The following is a 17474-nucleotide window of genomic DNA, read 5'->3' on the forward strand; positions in this document are numbered from 1 at the left end:
AGGAAGGATTATATGTGCATATTCAAAAAGTCAAAAAAAACATGATATCATTGGACTTAGTGGTTCCACATTTGATGGATGCCAAGACAACTACAAATCGACATCGATATATATATATATATATATATATATATATATATATATATATATATGTATATTTATCTAATAGTTGGATGAGAGATTTCTTGGCCAAGTATAAGTAGACACCATTCACATATTCTACCATAAAAGACGAATTTGTTTCATCTTACGAAGCATCCAATCATGCTATATGGATTAAGTGTAATAATACATGGTATGTGAAGGCCTCTTAAGCTATAATTTGACAACTTAGCAATAATCTTATGTTCAAATAACAACATAAGCTTGTCTAAGTCTAAAAACATAGACATTAAGTTCCTCTTTATTATATAAAAAGAGTTAAAAGTGGTTATAGTAGTACAGAATATATAATGACAAACTTCATGCTTGCAAATCTACTTACTAAGGCAATGGCACATACAATTTTTAATCAACATATTGATCATATGGGTGTTATGGAATTTTATGGGAATTAATTTCTTGGGAGTTTTCATTTTACATTGATGCTTGAAATTATTCTTTAATTTTGTGACTTTTTTAATTATATGCATATATATTAAATTTCCAGTTTATTTAATTTTTTTATTACGGTTTACTTTGAGCTTTATTATTATTTGGATATGTATGGACTACTTGGAAATAGGTATGTACAAGTCATTTTTTCATGTAACTTCCTTGCTACACATGTACACTTAATATGGGTCGTTTAATCGAATTAGCATATCTAATTAGTGTGCGTTTAGTTTCACAATGACAATGACTGCTCCGCATGTGCTAATAAAGCTAATGGACAAGATTGGCTTAGATGATGATTCTAAAGTTGTTTACAAGTATGATTAGTTATAATGATGTATATATCGGTTAAGTTTTATTATGTAAGCATCTAATTGTGGACTTGAAGTGGGAGATTGTAAGAATATGGTCTTCACATAATGTGCATATATAATAATAAATGCAATTTGACATGTATAAGTATATTTATTGTGAATCACAATAAATAGGTTCGATCTAATATATGTGATCCAACTTCAATTGTGGGTCTATGGAATTTAAAGTAAGTGTAGGGAGTAAAGTTAATTTGTAGGATTCCTGAATGTAACCGCCAATAATTATGGTTACGTTGGCGGTTACACATAATGTTATAAATATATGGCGTGGTCCTGATGGACATACAATTATTTTTTGCATCAAGATTTTCATTCTCTCTAATTGTAGATTCCATTATCATTGTTCGAGGTGCCAAGTACCATCAATCCATAAAAATCAGAATTCCATTTTCAAATCCCACAAAATGGAATCAGGTTTCCAATTTGTTGATATATGTTTAAACAATCTTTGAATAAGTAATCTCCAGTTTTACTTTAGGTTATAAACAAATTAAGTTTTGTATTTCACTCGATTTAAAAGGTAATATCATTTTGAAGTTTCTGTAAGATATTGATCACAAACTATATGTTATAAGATGTATTCAGTCTAGATACATTCAATGGTGAACTCAAATAGTAAAGCAACAATGTTTTTGAAAATTTAATATGTACATCCTTGTACTTATTTCATTATAATAGAAAATATATAAGTTTTTAGCAAAAGGTTGTAAAAATGAAATATGTAGCTCACTCTGAGACTATTTTGTGGATATAAGTTCGCCAAAATTCGAGTTCGTATGAAAAACTTATCATCATTTGAAGTTGAGACAGAAATTTTACGAGAAGCGAGATGCCTTTACACCCTATTCTCGAGTTTTTTTTTAAAGAATGAAGGGGGGAGGAAATGGAAGGAAAGGTATGTTCTTGAGTTTTCTTAAGGAGAGAAATGGAATCAAAGGAAATGAGGCATGTTCTTGAGTTTCATTTAAGAAGGGAAAGGGAAGGAAATGGAGGGATTGGGAGGGGAGAAAGGGCTTGTTTTCTAAGATTTCCTTCCTTACACTTTTGGGATGATTGTGAGGGAAAGGAAGATAAAGGAAAGAGAAGGAAAGGAAAGGTTACTAACCTTTATTTTCCTTCCCTTTCCTTTCCTTCCCTTTCCTTTTAAAAAATCTCAAGAACAAGGTATTAGGGAAAGACTTATTTGACCCCATTTTATACCAAAACTTCCCCGGGAATAGTAGGCACGAAAAGGGGGCGATAATCGAATATTTTTAATGGATTAAGCATATGAAGGGTCCAAAAATCGATACAAGTCTCAATTTCGTGATACTGGTGTCGAGCGTTATGGGAAAAGTTACATACAACCACACTTTTTCGTAAACAGCCTAGTTACACTTTTGATAAAAGTATGTCAATTTTGATATAAAGTGTAACTAATATGTATGTATGACCATTTCAAAAGAAAAAAAAAACCTTGTGGTCACTTAAAAATAACGAATATGAGAAATTTTGGCCACAATCGAGTCGAGTATTGTGGCCAAATGTCACAATTTATGGAAAACAATTGTAATGATTTTTAAAAGAGAAGATTTTTATATATATATATATATATATATATATATATATATATATATATATATATATATATAGCATGTTTGGCACAAAGCGTTTGGGATCTTCTAGCTTCTAGCATTTGACAAAATGCTTTGTTTTGAAAATGTTAGTTGTATAGTAGGACACAAGCTTTCTTGAGTTAACAAACTTTGCATGAATACTTGAGCCTAAATAAAAAAACAAGATAGGCCAATATATGAATGGCTTGCCATGGGACTATCATATAACGTATGGGAACTGAAGGTTCTTAAGATAGCGATGCATACATTAGATAAGATATATGTAACATTTGAGGATAGGGATAAAGAGGAATGAACATTGAAAAATAACTTATTGAAGACTTAAGGAAGTTCAATTATCATGATAAAAAAGGAGGGCAAGAATAAATACCTAATAGAGAAAATCAAGAGTTTGGAAGTACAACTAGTTCCAAGGAATACTTAAACTGCTACATGTTTGGACGAAAGGGCACATTACAATTAAATGTTCTAAGAGGATCAAGTGCTACAACTTTCAAGGATTTGGACTCATATCCACTAGTTTCAAGATGAAAGCTACATTAGGTACTTTAAACTTCATGTTCTTTGTATATATCATTATTTTTGGGAGAATAAGTTATGCCATGAAAGCCTAATACTTGCTCAAAGGAGATTGGATTATACCTCCAGCCTTTTGTTTAGTAATTTTTGGGACGGAATCATTCGTAAGGACGTGTAATAGTAACATCCTATTTTTTTCGCCTAGAAATTTTAGACCTTTTCATGTAAAAAAATATTTTTTGGGAAATAATTAAATAAAAAATAAATTAAAACAAATAAATTGAAAATAGTGAACACGTAAAATAATAATACTATTATCGATGAAAACGTTCACATAGAATATATATATATATATATATATATATATATATATATATATATATATATATATATATATATATATATATATATATATATATATATATATATATTATAAAGCTAGCATTTTTCCTTGAACCTCATGCATTTGAAACTCTCATGCATTTTTCCTTTCACCACATTCATTTGAAACTCTCATGACTTTTCAATTTCTTTCTAATCATAATTATAAGTTGGTTAATAAGGTTAAATAAATATCAAACCTAAAGTGTAATCATATATAAACTAAATTCCAATATTAAAATAATATACTTACTTCTACTTATAAAGCTATGTTTTTAACTTTTAACATATTATACTTAATTTATTAGTTTTAATATATTGTTGGATGTAAACGATTATCATTTTAAAGATACAATTTTGGAACAATTTGTATAAAATAGTTAAATTATTAATTTAAATATAACATTATAAAGTCAACTTAAATATAAATTTTAGTTTACCTTAAACAACCAAAAAAATATTTTGTAAATAGTTAAAAGTGATAAATTATAGTGTCTTTTTAATAATGATTATAAGTTGGTTAATAAGGTTAAATAAATATCAAACCTAAAGTATAGTCATAAATAAACTAAAGTTCAATTTTAAAATAATATCAATTCTTCTACTTATAAAGTTATGTCTTTAAATTTTAACATATTATACTTAATTTATTAGATTTAAAATGTTGTTGTATATAAACCATTATCAGTTTAAAGCTACAACTTTTGAACGGTTTAAACAAAATACTTAAATTTTTAATTTAAATATAACATTATAGTGTCAACTTAAATATAAATTTCAGTTCTATTTAAAAAAACCAAATAATATTTTGTAAATAGTTAAAAGTGATAAATTGTAGTGATAAATGCAAAAACTAAGTTGTAATATCAATTTAACTAAAATATTTCCTAATAATATTTTTATAATCATTAAAAGTTTTCAAATAAATAGCTTAAAATAACTTACAATAACAATAGTTAAAAGTAACTATATATAAATGATTATATTGTTATATTTAAAATCAAAAAACAATATTTGATGTTTTAAATAATTATAATGATAGAAATTAAAACATTAAGCAGATAAATTTTAAAAACTTTATTAACAATAACAATAACTATAAATAACATTAAACCATATATTATATTTATTTTTATTAATGTGTAACTCGTGGGTAGAAGTCATTCAAACGATTGAGATAATGCAGTTATAATAGATGTATATATTATCATATAATTCAAAATAATCAATATATTATATCAATTTAGTATACGAATTATTATATCAAATTTAACAACAACATTATTGTTATATTTTAAAAAAACATATATTTGTAAAGACTTCAACTATATATGTGTTTATGCGCAACGCGCGGACATTCGCCTGGTATATATATAAAGGAAACATTTTTTTTTCTTTCACCAGATTCATTTGAAACTCCAATGTATTTTTCCTTTCTTCACATTCATTTGAAACTCACATGACTTTTCAATTTCTTTCTAATAATGATTATAAGTTGGATAATAAGATTAAATAAATATCAAACCTAAAGTGTAATAATATATAAACTAAATTCCAATATTAAAAGAATATCTTTACTTCTACTTATAAAGTTATGTTTTTTTAACTTTTAACATATTCTACTTAATTTATTAGTTTTAATATATTGTTGGATGTAAACCTTTAACATTTTAAAGCTACAACTATTGAACAATTTGTATAAAATACATAAATTATAAATTTAAATATAACATTACATGATCAACTTAAATACAAATTTTAGTTTAACTTAAACAACCCAAAGAATATTTTGTAAATAGTTAAAAGTGTTAATTTGTAGTGTCTTTCTAATAATGAATATAAGTTGGTTAATAAGATCAAATAAATATCAAACCTAAAGTGTAATCATAAATAAACGAAATTTCAATATTAAAATAATATCTTTATTTTTACTTATAAAGTTATGTCTTTAAGTTTTAACATATTATACTTAATTTATTAGATTTAATATGTTGTTATATGTAAACTATTATCAATTTAAAACTACAACTTTTGAACAATTTGGACAAAATACTCTAATTGTTAATTTAAATATAACATTACAGTGTCAACTTAAATATAAATTTAAGTTCCACTTAAAAAACCCAATGAATATTTTGTGAATAGTTAAAAGTGATAAATTGTAGTGCTAAATGCAAAAACTAAATTATAATCTCAATTTTACTAAAATATTTCCTAAAGATATTTGTATAATCGTTAAAAGTTTTCAAATAAGTAGCTTAAAATAACTTAGACAAACAATAGTTAAAAATAACTATATATAAATGATTATAGTGTTACCTTTTAAAATCGAAAAACAATGTTTGATGTTTTAAATAATTATAATGATAGAAATTAAAACGTTAAGAAAATAAATTTTAAAAAATTAATTAACAATAACAACTATAAATAACATTAAACCATATATTATATTTAATTTTATTCATGAGTAACTCGTAGATAGAAGTCATTCAAACGGTTAAGATTATGCAGTTATAATAGATGTATATATTATCATATAATTCAAAATAATCAACATATTATATCAATTTAGTATATGAATTATTATATCGAATTTAACAACAACGTGATTGTTATATTTAAAAAAACATATATTTGTAAAGATTTCAACTATATAGATGTTTTTGTGCAACGCGCGGGCATTCGACTAGTATTTATATATGTAGCTAAAAATAATAAAACTGGAAAGATTACGAGAAATTGAGAAACAAACCATGCTTGACCATTTAACTAACATAGTTGCAAGTGATGTCCAACCTAGCTGGATTGATGCATCGGGTTCGATACCACACATGAGTTTGAGTTCAGGAGTTCAAATCTTTGAAGCTGTTAAATTTGCCTCTTGCAATTTATGCCCATGTGTGGGAATTTTTCCCTAGAAATCCCCTTGGGGGATGAGTTTACCTTGTAACGGCGCTCGAACTTGAGGTCACCATTGAAATAATATGGTGAGACTTCTAATGAACCGTTTGCATTTCCAAAAAAAACTGACATAGTTCATATTTGGGGACTTACTTGAGATAGATATAATTTAGTAGTGTCATAGTAATTAAAATAAATAGTTTGGGAGAGTTTGTAGTTAGTTTTGGTGCCCTTTCTATTGGAAGCATGAAGTAGAGTGACCTTAGTTGCCAAATAGCCAAGTCTTGAAATATTTATACCTCCTCTTCTTTTTCCTCTCTATTGAATGAAAATTCCATCCATGAAACCCTAGTGGGATATTTCTCTCTATCTCTCATGGTGTTTTGAAGCTTGAAGCATTGGTTAAATCTTTACATGTTCTAGCAGTTGGAAGGTAATTTCTTTTGAAATTCAAATTCTAAGGTTTGTATGATAATCAATTTCGAGTTTCATGTTCTTATTGGGAGTTAATGTCAAGTTCTAGTTGATATTTTGCTTGTACTTTATGATTTAACCAACAATTTTCATTATAGTTGTTAAACTTGAGATTTATAGAGGTTTAAGGGAAGAACTCAAACCCTAATTTTATGGATTTCGAATATAATTGTTGGATTTGTCTATATATGACGTGTTTATGTCCATTCAAGTATCTAGGTCATCATCCATGGTTGGATTTGCAAAACATATTTTAATTTGTGTCTATTAAAATTTTGATAATGTTTTGGAGTTTTTCTAACTCTAGGGGTTCTAGATCCAAATTTCATAAATCAAATGGTGTTATGAAGTTGTTTGTATATTTACTTTATTTTCATCCACTTTGTATCCATATTGGTAATCTATGGTTGAATTTGTTTATATTAAGTTTTGGAGAAGTTGAGCTTCTTTGAAGTTCATGTGATGTTAGCTCGATGTTATATAATGACTGAGTTCTAATATTTCACGTATTCCTAAATTCATGTGTTTTAGGTTGGAATTTTTGTATTGATTCATTTTGGTTTCAATCCATTAATCACACATACCGATTAGGTGTATTTTGAGCTACATATGTTCATTATACTTTAAATTTTGGGGAAGTTTTAGTATTTGATCTATTTCAAGGATGTAAAATCAAAGGGTGATACTTTGTAATGTTCAATTGATGTCTTATAAACTCTATTTGAAGCTTCTTGAGTCATTATATTCATATGTGAGGTCAGTGGGTTCAAGTGTCAAGTGAATAACCTTCTTGAGAATTTTTGCACTAAAGCATTGATCCGTTTCATTCACATGGACCGTGTGTTTTATAAGTAAAAACACATATGTATTGTGTTTTTTTTAGTTAAGGATTCACACTTTGTTAATATATTGAGTGTGGTCCATTCCTTTGGTCTCAAATGGATTCTATATCTATATAAGGATAAATAATGAACATTTTAAGCATATGAATTATTTCTCAGCTTTTGAGGTGAGTATATACACAAGATACATGTCCCATATATGTATTTTGGATAATGATGTTTTACTTATTAATGTGTTTTGTGTGTTCAATGATATATGACGCCTATGTTATTCCTATTTGGAGTTTTGATGGTTTTAATAACCAATATATATATATATATATATATATATATATATATATATATATATATATATATATATATATATATATATGCTTACCATGTTATTTTAATTTTACATGATTCTATATATTTTCATGAATTAAATATGTTCTATAGTATATTTATTCTCTATATGATCTTCACAGGCTTTCTATGCTATATGATATATGTATGATCTTTGAATTGGTGTTGGTGGTTTTGTGGAGACAAGTATGCCTTCATGCTACATGATTATTTGAGATTGTTTGCATTTCATAATATATTATTTGAATTGAGTTTGAAAGGAGTATGCTTTGAAGCCTTGTGGTGTTTCTGTCTATTTTTTCTACCCATTTCTTTATGCACATATTGAGGATGACGTTTTCACTTAAGAGACATGTGGTGTTTAGGGCCCTACTTGTGGGGTTGTGGTGATGTGATGGTATTCTAGGCATGAATCACCTGTGCACTCGACTAGTTACCTTATGTGTGGAACCACAGTAATGGGATCCTTTTACTAGTTGCAATGCCTCTTATAGAGAAATTTACCATCTAACTTGTGGTGTTTGGATATAATGTATGTGTAAAGGTTTTGAATTGAGATTGACTTGTGTTGGAATTTTAGAAGCAATTGTTTGGCATATTTAAAACTAATATTCTATTTGGATTTTGTGGTGTTTGTATGTTAATTGCTTGTGTTAAGTTGATATTTTGAATTGGAATGAGTGTTGTATTGATCTATATGATCCTTTTGGAGTTGAAATATAGAGAAATGTTTATCTAAGGTAAAATTACCTTTTATTGAATCTTTTTGATATATACGATCTTGTTAATTTTAAGTTGTTGAGAAATTCTTAATCAAAATACTAATACTTTTATGCAGACTTTTGAATATTTGACTTTTTTGTAACTTTGATTACCTTTGGGTTAATTTTATAAAGTTCTTTCTTTCCAACTTCGAAACTTGATTTCTCAAAATGAGACTTTTATGTATGGTTATTAGTTTTGAAAAAGGATTATCACATAATGGGAATTTTTGGTATATTTTTATAATTTTATAAACCATGTTTATTAAAGGTGAGTTATTATCCCCAAAGTGGGAAACTTTATGATTTAAAATTGTTTTGGAAGCCTAACCTAAGAAAATTGGATAGTTGACTTATCCTTGTTTTCCATGAAAGGTTGACTTGAGGATTAACTAACTAGGTTCCCCACCCTAACATTATATGTTTTACATGTATCTTGGTTAAGTGAACAATGAGATGTCTGGACATATTGAAGACCTATTTTGGTAATGTAGTTATACTATAGCTTTGATGTTCGAACCGAGACAAGCTCACACTTTGTTAAAATTTAATGTTTTAAATGTTAGTTACGTTTTCCACAAACTATATTAATTTGAATATCTAAACTTGTGGTTGTTGTTTTGGGACCAAATTCCATAAAATAAAATGATGTTAATGTTTAAAAACTTCAAGTTTTGAAATTGATAAGCTATTTTCAAATAGGTCGGGCGATGGGTGGTTCAATTAGCTTACCCATATTTTGGACAAATGGGCCTACTTCATCCTTCTCTGGTTCGTCTCAACAGCATAACATGCTACTGTCACTTCCGCCCACTATCGTAACCACTAAAGAGAGCCTTCAGCCACATAACCCAACTCCAGCTGGTCTGCCAACAACTGGCCTAATAACATGTCATCCATCGACATCTGCGGGTTTGATATGGACAATATTTTGTTGTGGCCCAATCTCAGGCCCATCCTCTATTGATCTGGCTCAATGGATCGACTCAAAATTATTTTGAGTAAATGACATATTTTCCTTAAATGTTTAATACTATGTTGCTAAACGAGCCTAACAATGGTGGTTGATATATGGTTTCTTGAGCAACATCTCATTTACATGCTGATGCAGGTATTGTAACCTCTACTCACGTTCTTTGCTTATCGTCTTCTCTATTAGTTTGTAATGGATCTATGATTTTGTTTAGTAAGATTGGTGACAATTCTTGCTAGCTCTAACCCTTACTAAACTTTGTTTATTAGTCATATCCCTATTACTCCAAATATCATTAAAAGTCCAATTTATATTCTTTGTTTCACTCATGACAAAAAATGTTTTATTGAATTTATTTTGTCTATGAAGGACTACCTAACACCTCAAATTTTATAGGATGGGTGATTTATATTCAATCACAAACTTGTTTCCTTAAGCGTTTCTCTCTGTTACCCCATCTACATGGAACCATTGTCTTGGTCATCCTAGTCATCAAGTCTTTCAATATTCAATTTCTCATAATTTTATTCCTTATACGAACAAAAAATCCTCAAATTTGTGCAATGCTTTCCAACTTGGAAAACATACTAGATTACCATTTCAATTATCTAATTTTGTTGCTTCTATTCATTTTTAGTGCATACATTTTGAATATTATGCTCTTTTTCTTAACCAAATCCCACATTTTCTTTGAGTTAATCCTATATGATTCAAATATGAAGTATTTTCTAAATTTATACCTTTCGTTCCTATGTCCACATTCAATTCCAAACTAAAACACCAATGTTTCAATGTGATAATGGTGGAGTATATGACAATGCCCAATTTTTATCAACTTTGTGATTCAAATGGCATTCACATCCATGGCTCTTGTTTGTATACACCTCAAAAAATGGAAAATCCAAAGTATGGTTTGTATCATCAAAAATACCATTCATATTATACTCTTCCATGTCTGTTTTCCCCCCACCTGTTGGGTCGAGGCTCTTTACATGGCCATCCATATCAGGTTTAGTCTTTGTTATCTTTATCTCACAATTTCCCATAAACTTAACCCTCGGACCACCCCTTGCAACTGTATTGGGTATCCTCCACATCATAGAGGATATCAATGTTTAAAGCATATCTAAAATAAAATAATTGTATCCAGGCATGTTACATTTGATGAGTCTATCTTTCCCTTCGGCTCCATGACACCAATGAAATCATCTTCATATGATTTCCTTGAACCACTTTATGAACCAAACACCATATCTCAAACATTCCTTGGAAATCCATCTCCTCAAGACCTCACCAATATTACCTCCACACCAAAACTAACAACCGCCACCGCTGCCACTTTAGCAATAACCTTCTTGTCTGAGACAACCTCATCCGATAATATTGCCTCAACAACTCCTAATCGAAGTTATCTTGTTTTAGAAACCCTACATTGGCTCCCACTCCTGATGTCTTCCCTCCAAACTCGTATCTTTAGGCTATGGCCATTTAATCTCGTGTTAGCTTCTCTAAAACGATACAAAAACTCAATCTTCATGTGGATTCTACATCTCTGATTCCCCGAAATTAATCTTAGGCTTTCAATGATTCTAAATGGAAAAACGTAATGAAAGAACATGATGCATTTCTTTCTAACAACACTTGGATTCTGGTTCCCCATCCCAAAGATGCAAATATTATTAATTTTATATGGATTTTTAAAAATAAACACAATGTTGACGGGTCTCTGTCTCGTTACAATGCTCACATAGCCGCCAATGGTTGTTGTTAAAGGCCTAGTACTTGATTGTTACAAGACGTTGAGTACGGTAGTCAAACCTTCCACCATACAAATTATACTTGTCCACGTAGTATCTCATAGTTGGCTTATTCGCCAACTTGATGTTAAAAAATACCTTTTCTTCACGGTCGTCTTCAAAAGACTGTCTATATGCATCAACCGAATGGATTTAAGGATTCTTCTTTTCATAATTATGTTTTTATTCTTTAGAGATCTCTCTATCAACCTCAGTTTCATACATAGTCGTTGGGACTCCTCTTTATTTGTCTATACTGCATATCTTATGTTGTACATTGGGAATTTCGGGTTAATAAAGCAGAGTGCTATAGAGTGGCTAATGTTTTCACCAATACATATTGGATTTGCAATCTTCTCCAGGAGCTACACCAACTAATTCTTACTACCACGATTGCTTATTGTGATATATAAGTGTGGTTTATCTTTCTTCCAATCTAGTTTGTCATTAACAAACCAAACATTTTGACATTGAGATCCATTTCGTTCGTGACAAAGTCACGATGGATCAACTATGGGTGCATCATGTCCCTCATCTTCTCAATATGCGAACAACTTCACTAAGAGTCTTCCTTCATCTTTATTTAATGAGTTTCAGTCTATATTAAATGTTCGGACATACCCTCTCATTCAAACAGTCAGGAGATGTTAGGTATGTTAATTATTATCGTAATTCTCATTGTTATTATTGGCGCTACCATTATTGCCCCAAAGCCCACTCAATACACTTCTTATATAATGTTGATAATTCAGAAATGAGGATTCAAAGAAAATATTTAGTATCACTGTGTAACTACATTTTAACGGCATTTATGTTGAAAATAAGTTGGGACTAGCCCATTTGGTTAACATGGTGTCTAACAAGGTGATTGTAACAAGGAGGTCATGGGTTCAATCCCATGCACCTACTAACTCGTCGTTCTGAAAAAATTTATATCGAAAGAAATGTATAAATACTTACCAAAGAGATCGACTTCTACACAGTTGTGGAGAACCTGACTACGGTTCTGATCTGTCCAAAAGTCACCAGTCATCTTGTTAGAATTATCATAGAAAAGTTGTACCATATTACGTTGTCCTGATCTCGAAGCAATGGAAAGTGGCATCAATCCTTCACGAGCAGGGATATCTAATAGCGCCCTATTCTTCTCCACCATAGTCATGGCAATATTCACATTTCCTGCGCTATCTGCTGCTGCTAAGCACAGTGCGGTGTAATAACATTTGTTCTGGAGCTCTAATTGTTCCTTTGTCATCTTATTTACTAGCTTTTCCACAAACATTTCCATTAACCTGCTGCTTTTTGCAGATGATGCAATGTGAAGCGCAGTATCATAATTTTCAGTGATGGCAAACCCCAACAGATCTAGGCCTTGGTGTTCACCAAGGATGACACTAGCAGCTTCCCAGTCACATCTCATTGATGCATTATAGAGAGGAACACAAATTTTGTTGTAGGCGTCTTCATTTCCTATATATAAAGCAATTGAAAAGGTTAAGGAAGGTTATTAATTAAGTACCGACAATAAGCTATCTTTTTCTCTAACACATGATGTATAGCTAAGCCGGTGATCATATTTTATTTTTAGGTGTAAATCTATCCTAATTACTATCATCCCGCTGAATATATATATATATATATATATATATATATATATATATATATATATATTTTATTTTTAGGTGTAAATCTATCCTAATTACTATCATCCCGCTATCTTTTCCACAAATATTTTATTTTAGGCGGTTATTATTATTAAAATACTTGTTTATATGGGTTATATTACTCAGTTCCCTTAAACAAATGGAAAAAAAAACCATAAATTCCACAGGAAAAAAGTTAATTTAAAATAACAAAAAAATGATATGTGGCAAAATGAATGACAACATGACATGTGAAAAAAAAATTATTTATTAGAGTAGATGTATAAAGAGAGACGTTCAAATAAGAATAAAAAAAAATTGACAATGAAAGAATGAATATGGATCACAAATTTCATTATCTACCGCTTAAGCTCCAACATACTTGTGAGGCTAGGAAATATTCATAAGTGAATATTAAATTAAGTATAATTATATATTGATATTGTGTGGTATCTCACAAATCATTATTCATACAGAATTTATTCAAATATGATTTATTCTTAACTATTATTCATATATTGTATATTCATAAGCAATTGTTCATATATGACTAAAGTGGTTGGTGACAAAGGTTCTCTCGGTGGTGAAGAGAGTTGTGGTAGAGGTGGCAGTGATGGTGGCGATTGGTGGCAGAAATAAGGGTGTCGGTTATGGAGATGGGGAAGAAAAGGGTGGTGGTGGTCCTGTATATATTCATATATGAATATTAGCTCCCCCATTACGACGGTATGCTTCAACGACAATGAAAAATTGGTGGCCCATATTTATTCTCGCGTTGCCAACCTTTTTTTCTTTGTTAAATGAACTTCCTCTCTCTCTTTATATATATATATATATATATATATATATATATATATATATATATATATATATATATATATATATAACAAACACAAATGTGCATATGTGTACATCACCAATATAGATTTGTAAAATAAAATAAGATAAAATTATATCAATATAGACTTCTATTTATAGAGGAAAAAAATTATGAATTTTTTAATTTTTAGTTTCTTATATAAAAAGTAAGCAAGAAAATTAAAAAAACAAAAAACAAATAAACGTATTGGTTTATGTTAAATCCGAAGTATACGCTTCTAATTTACTAAGGGACATCACTCTTAACCTAATGGTTAAGATTTTGATCCTAAAATCTAAAAATACTTAGTGATCTCACCGTTCGCGCGCGCGTGTATATATATATATATATATATATATATATATATATATATATATATATATATATATATATGTTTAGGTTCTATGAAAAACAAAAAACCTTAAAAAAAACCTTAAAAATCATAAAAATGCATAAAAAAAAATACTTAGAGATCACAAAACTTTTTTTTGAATTTTTTTTTTATAAAAAATCGTAGCTTTTTATAAAAATTCGCAGCTTTTTATAAAAATTCGCTGAAAAAAAAAATAAAAAATCAGTTTTTTTTTTTTTTTCAAATTTTTTTTCAGCGAATTTCTTTAAAAACCTGCGATTTTTTCATAAAAAATGTAAAAAAAAAAGTCTTGTGATCTCTAGGTATTTTTTTTATGCATTTTTATGATTTTTAGGGTTTTTTTGTTTTCCAAATAACTCTTCCCTATATATATATATGCCCCAAAAATTGGCAATTGTTTGTATTTTGATCATTTTATCCGGTAAACCAGTTAACAACAGAATATGACGATTTAAAAAAATATATATTATTTTTTTATTTTTATAATATTATCTTACTATTATGTTATTGTATATCGCTACTAATATCATACAATATTTTCTTTAAAATAAAATAAAAAATCTTCAATATTTCTTTAAAACGGAATATATTGTTTTACATCAAATCCTATAGTACTTTTTTGTATGACAACAAATATCTATTATGAAAATAATTTTTTTTTCTTTTAAAATTAATGATTTTTATAATATTCTCTGTCTAACGGATTGTATTATTTTATATTAATTTTATGATATTTTCTTTGTTTGACAGAGAATATCTATTTTGAAAATAGTTTTTTTAATAACATTTTTTTATAATATTTATGTCTATCAAATTGTATTATTTTATATTAATATTATTGTATTTTCTTTGTCTAACAGATAATAGTTATTTTGAAAATAATTTTTTTTCTTATAATAATAATCGTTTTAATAATATTTATGTTTGACGTATTGTATTATCTTACATTAATTTTATTGTATTTTTTTTGTCTAGCAGAGAATATCTATTATGGAAATAATTTAATTTCTTAAAAAAAAATCGTTTTTATAATATTGTTGTCTAACGGATTGTATTATCTTATATTAATTTTATGGTATCTTCTTCCTTCTATGTAGGACTGTTTTTTTACTTTGCAAAATCGTGATGGTAAGATCCTATATAAGTTGTGAAGAACATAATAATAAATACTTAAAACATAAAAGATACATCTTGAATAGAGATCATTGTACCTAGGTGATCATACGATCATAAGATCAAGATCGTTATTTTAACAAGCTTTATATCATTTGTTTAATAATGCTTTTTTTTCTAAATTTATTTTTTATAACTTTTAGATTCTTATGTTTGTTCTAGTGAGAATATTGTACGATAATAACAGAAAAATACAATAAGATAATATTGTGTCACACAAAAACTATACATTAATACTATACTAAGAGAATAAGATAATATTAAAAAATTAAAAACAATATATTTTTAAAACAAAATCCTTTTATTTTGATCTATTTGCGAAAAAAGCATCATATTCTATTTTTGACCGGTTACCGGGTAAAATTGTTAAAATAGAAATAATTATCGGTTCTTGGGACTTAATTAAATAAAAAAATAAGATAAAAACTAAATTGTTAATGAGGTCAAAATATATTGATTTTTTAGTAATTTCCCTATATATATTATTGTGTTGTACCTCTTGTGGAATTTCCATAAATAATACTAGGGTTTAGGTCATTTTTGGTCACTTAACTTTTGTTTTTGTGCTCATTTGATCACTTAACTCTTTTTAAGTTTTAAAAGGTCATCAAACTTTTAGCTTTGTGCTTATTTAGGCACTTAACTTTTGTTTTGATCACATTTAGTCACCTAACTTTGAAAATTGTGTGTTCATTTATTCACTAAACTTTCAAAATTTTTTAAAAGTTTAGTGACTAAATGAGCACAATTTTAAAAGTTAGGTGACTAAATGAGCACAAATCTGAAAGTTAAGTGACCAAACCAAAAATTAAGTGACTAAATGAGCACAAAGTCAAAAGTTTGATGACCTTTTAAAACTTTAAAATAGTTAAATGACTAAATAAACACAAAACCAAAAGTTAAGTGACAAAAATAAACTAAACCCAAAATACTAATTTTAAATAGTTTTCACAGTGTAATAAAAGATATTTTGTCACCAAAAAGAACTTGTGATCGTGCTTAATCAGACCAGGTCATAAACTGCCAACAAGTAGCCTACGTACGAGACAGCTAACATTATAGCAATATAAAAATTTAATTTGCTATGAAATAGTAAACAAACAAGGGTGTCAAGTTCATGATAATCCTTAAACGATACAAGAGTTTACCAAGTAGATCTCCACAAGGTAGGTTCGGCTGTCGATGGCTATATGAAGTGCTTCCGGTGTTCATTTCCGACCTGCATATATAATCACACTATTAGTAATTGAAATCGATAAAGGATGACACCATGCATGAGATATATAGTATTTTGTGAGATTGAAACTACCTAAACTCCAAAGAAGAGTAAAATGTACTTGCTGAATCAGTATGTATTGTAGTAAGTAGGAATGAGAGAGCATAATTAAGACATAGAAATGGATCTATATATAACGTCCCCTTTGTTCCAAGAAAGAGCTGAAGACGAATAACTAAAGCGATTTATTAGTAAAATAGAAATTTGGTCCTTTTATTTCACTAAAAATCATAGATATGTTTTAAGTTTCCATTTTTTTTTTCAACTCGCTGCAGATATAGTCCCTAGATGTTCATTTTCATTTTGCTTTTGAACCAAACTAACAAAGAAAGAAATACACTATACAGACCAAATTTTAAATATACTCATAATATTTTTATTCAAATACTTTTTAAAGTTACAACGTATTTTACTTTTAACTGTCTCAAACTGATCATTTATTAATTACAGCAGATATTTTTGTCCATCGAATTTCTAAAAGATGTACAACAGTATCATTGAATAAATCAAAAATAATATTATCCACATAAATTTAACACCATAATTAAATCATTTTTAACCTTTGTATGTAACA

The 17474-nt window shown here is 28.2% G+C and overlaps 1 protein-coding gene across 1 annotated transcript in view; it reads right to left on the reverse strand.

Annotated features, from left to right (window-relative positions):
* The window catches only part of LOC145121048 (uncharacterized), a 28995-nt gene extending 12012 nt beyond the window's left edge, over positions 1-16983 (reverse strand). Inside the window, exons 1-3 of the mRNA XM_079056830.1 lie at positions 16934-16983; positions 16773-16843; positions 12537-13046 (exon numbers count right to left, since the gene is read on the reverse strand). Coding sequence (XP_078912956.1) covers positions 12537-13046; positions 16773-16836 — 574 coding nt within the window. The 5' untranslated portion in view covers positions 16837-16843; positions 16934-16983. The remainder of the gene's footprint in view (positions 1-12536; positions 13047-16772; positions 16844-16933) is intronic.
* Positions 16984-17474: the final 491 nt, after the last annotated feature.

This window comes from Lactuca virosa, chromosome 6, assembly GCF_052849685.1.
Source record: "Lactuca virosa cultivar CGN04683 chromosome 6, Lactuca_virosa_CGN04683_v6, whole genome shotgun sequence".
Classification (NCBI taxonomy): Eukaryota; Viridiplantae; Streptophyta; class Magnoliopsida; order Asterales; family Asteraceae; genus Lactuca; species Lactuca virosa.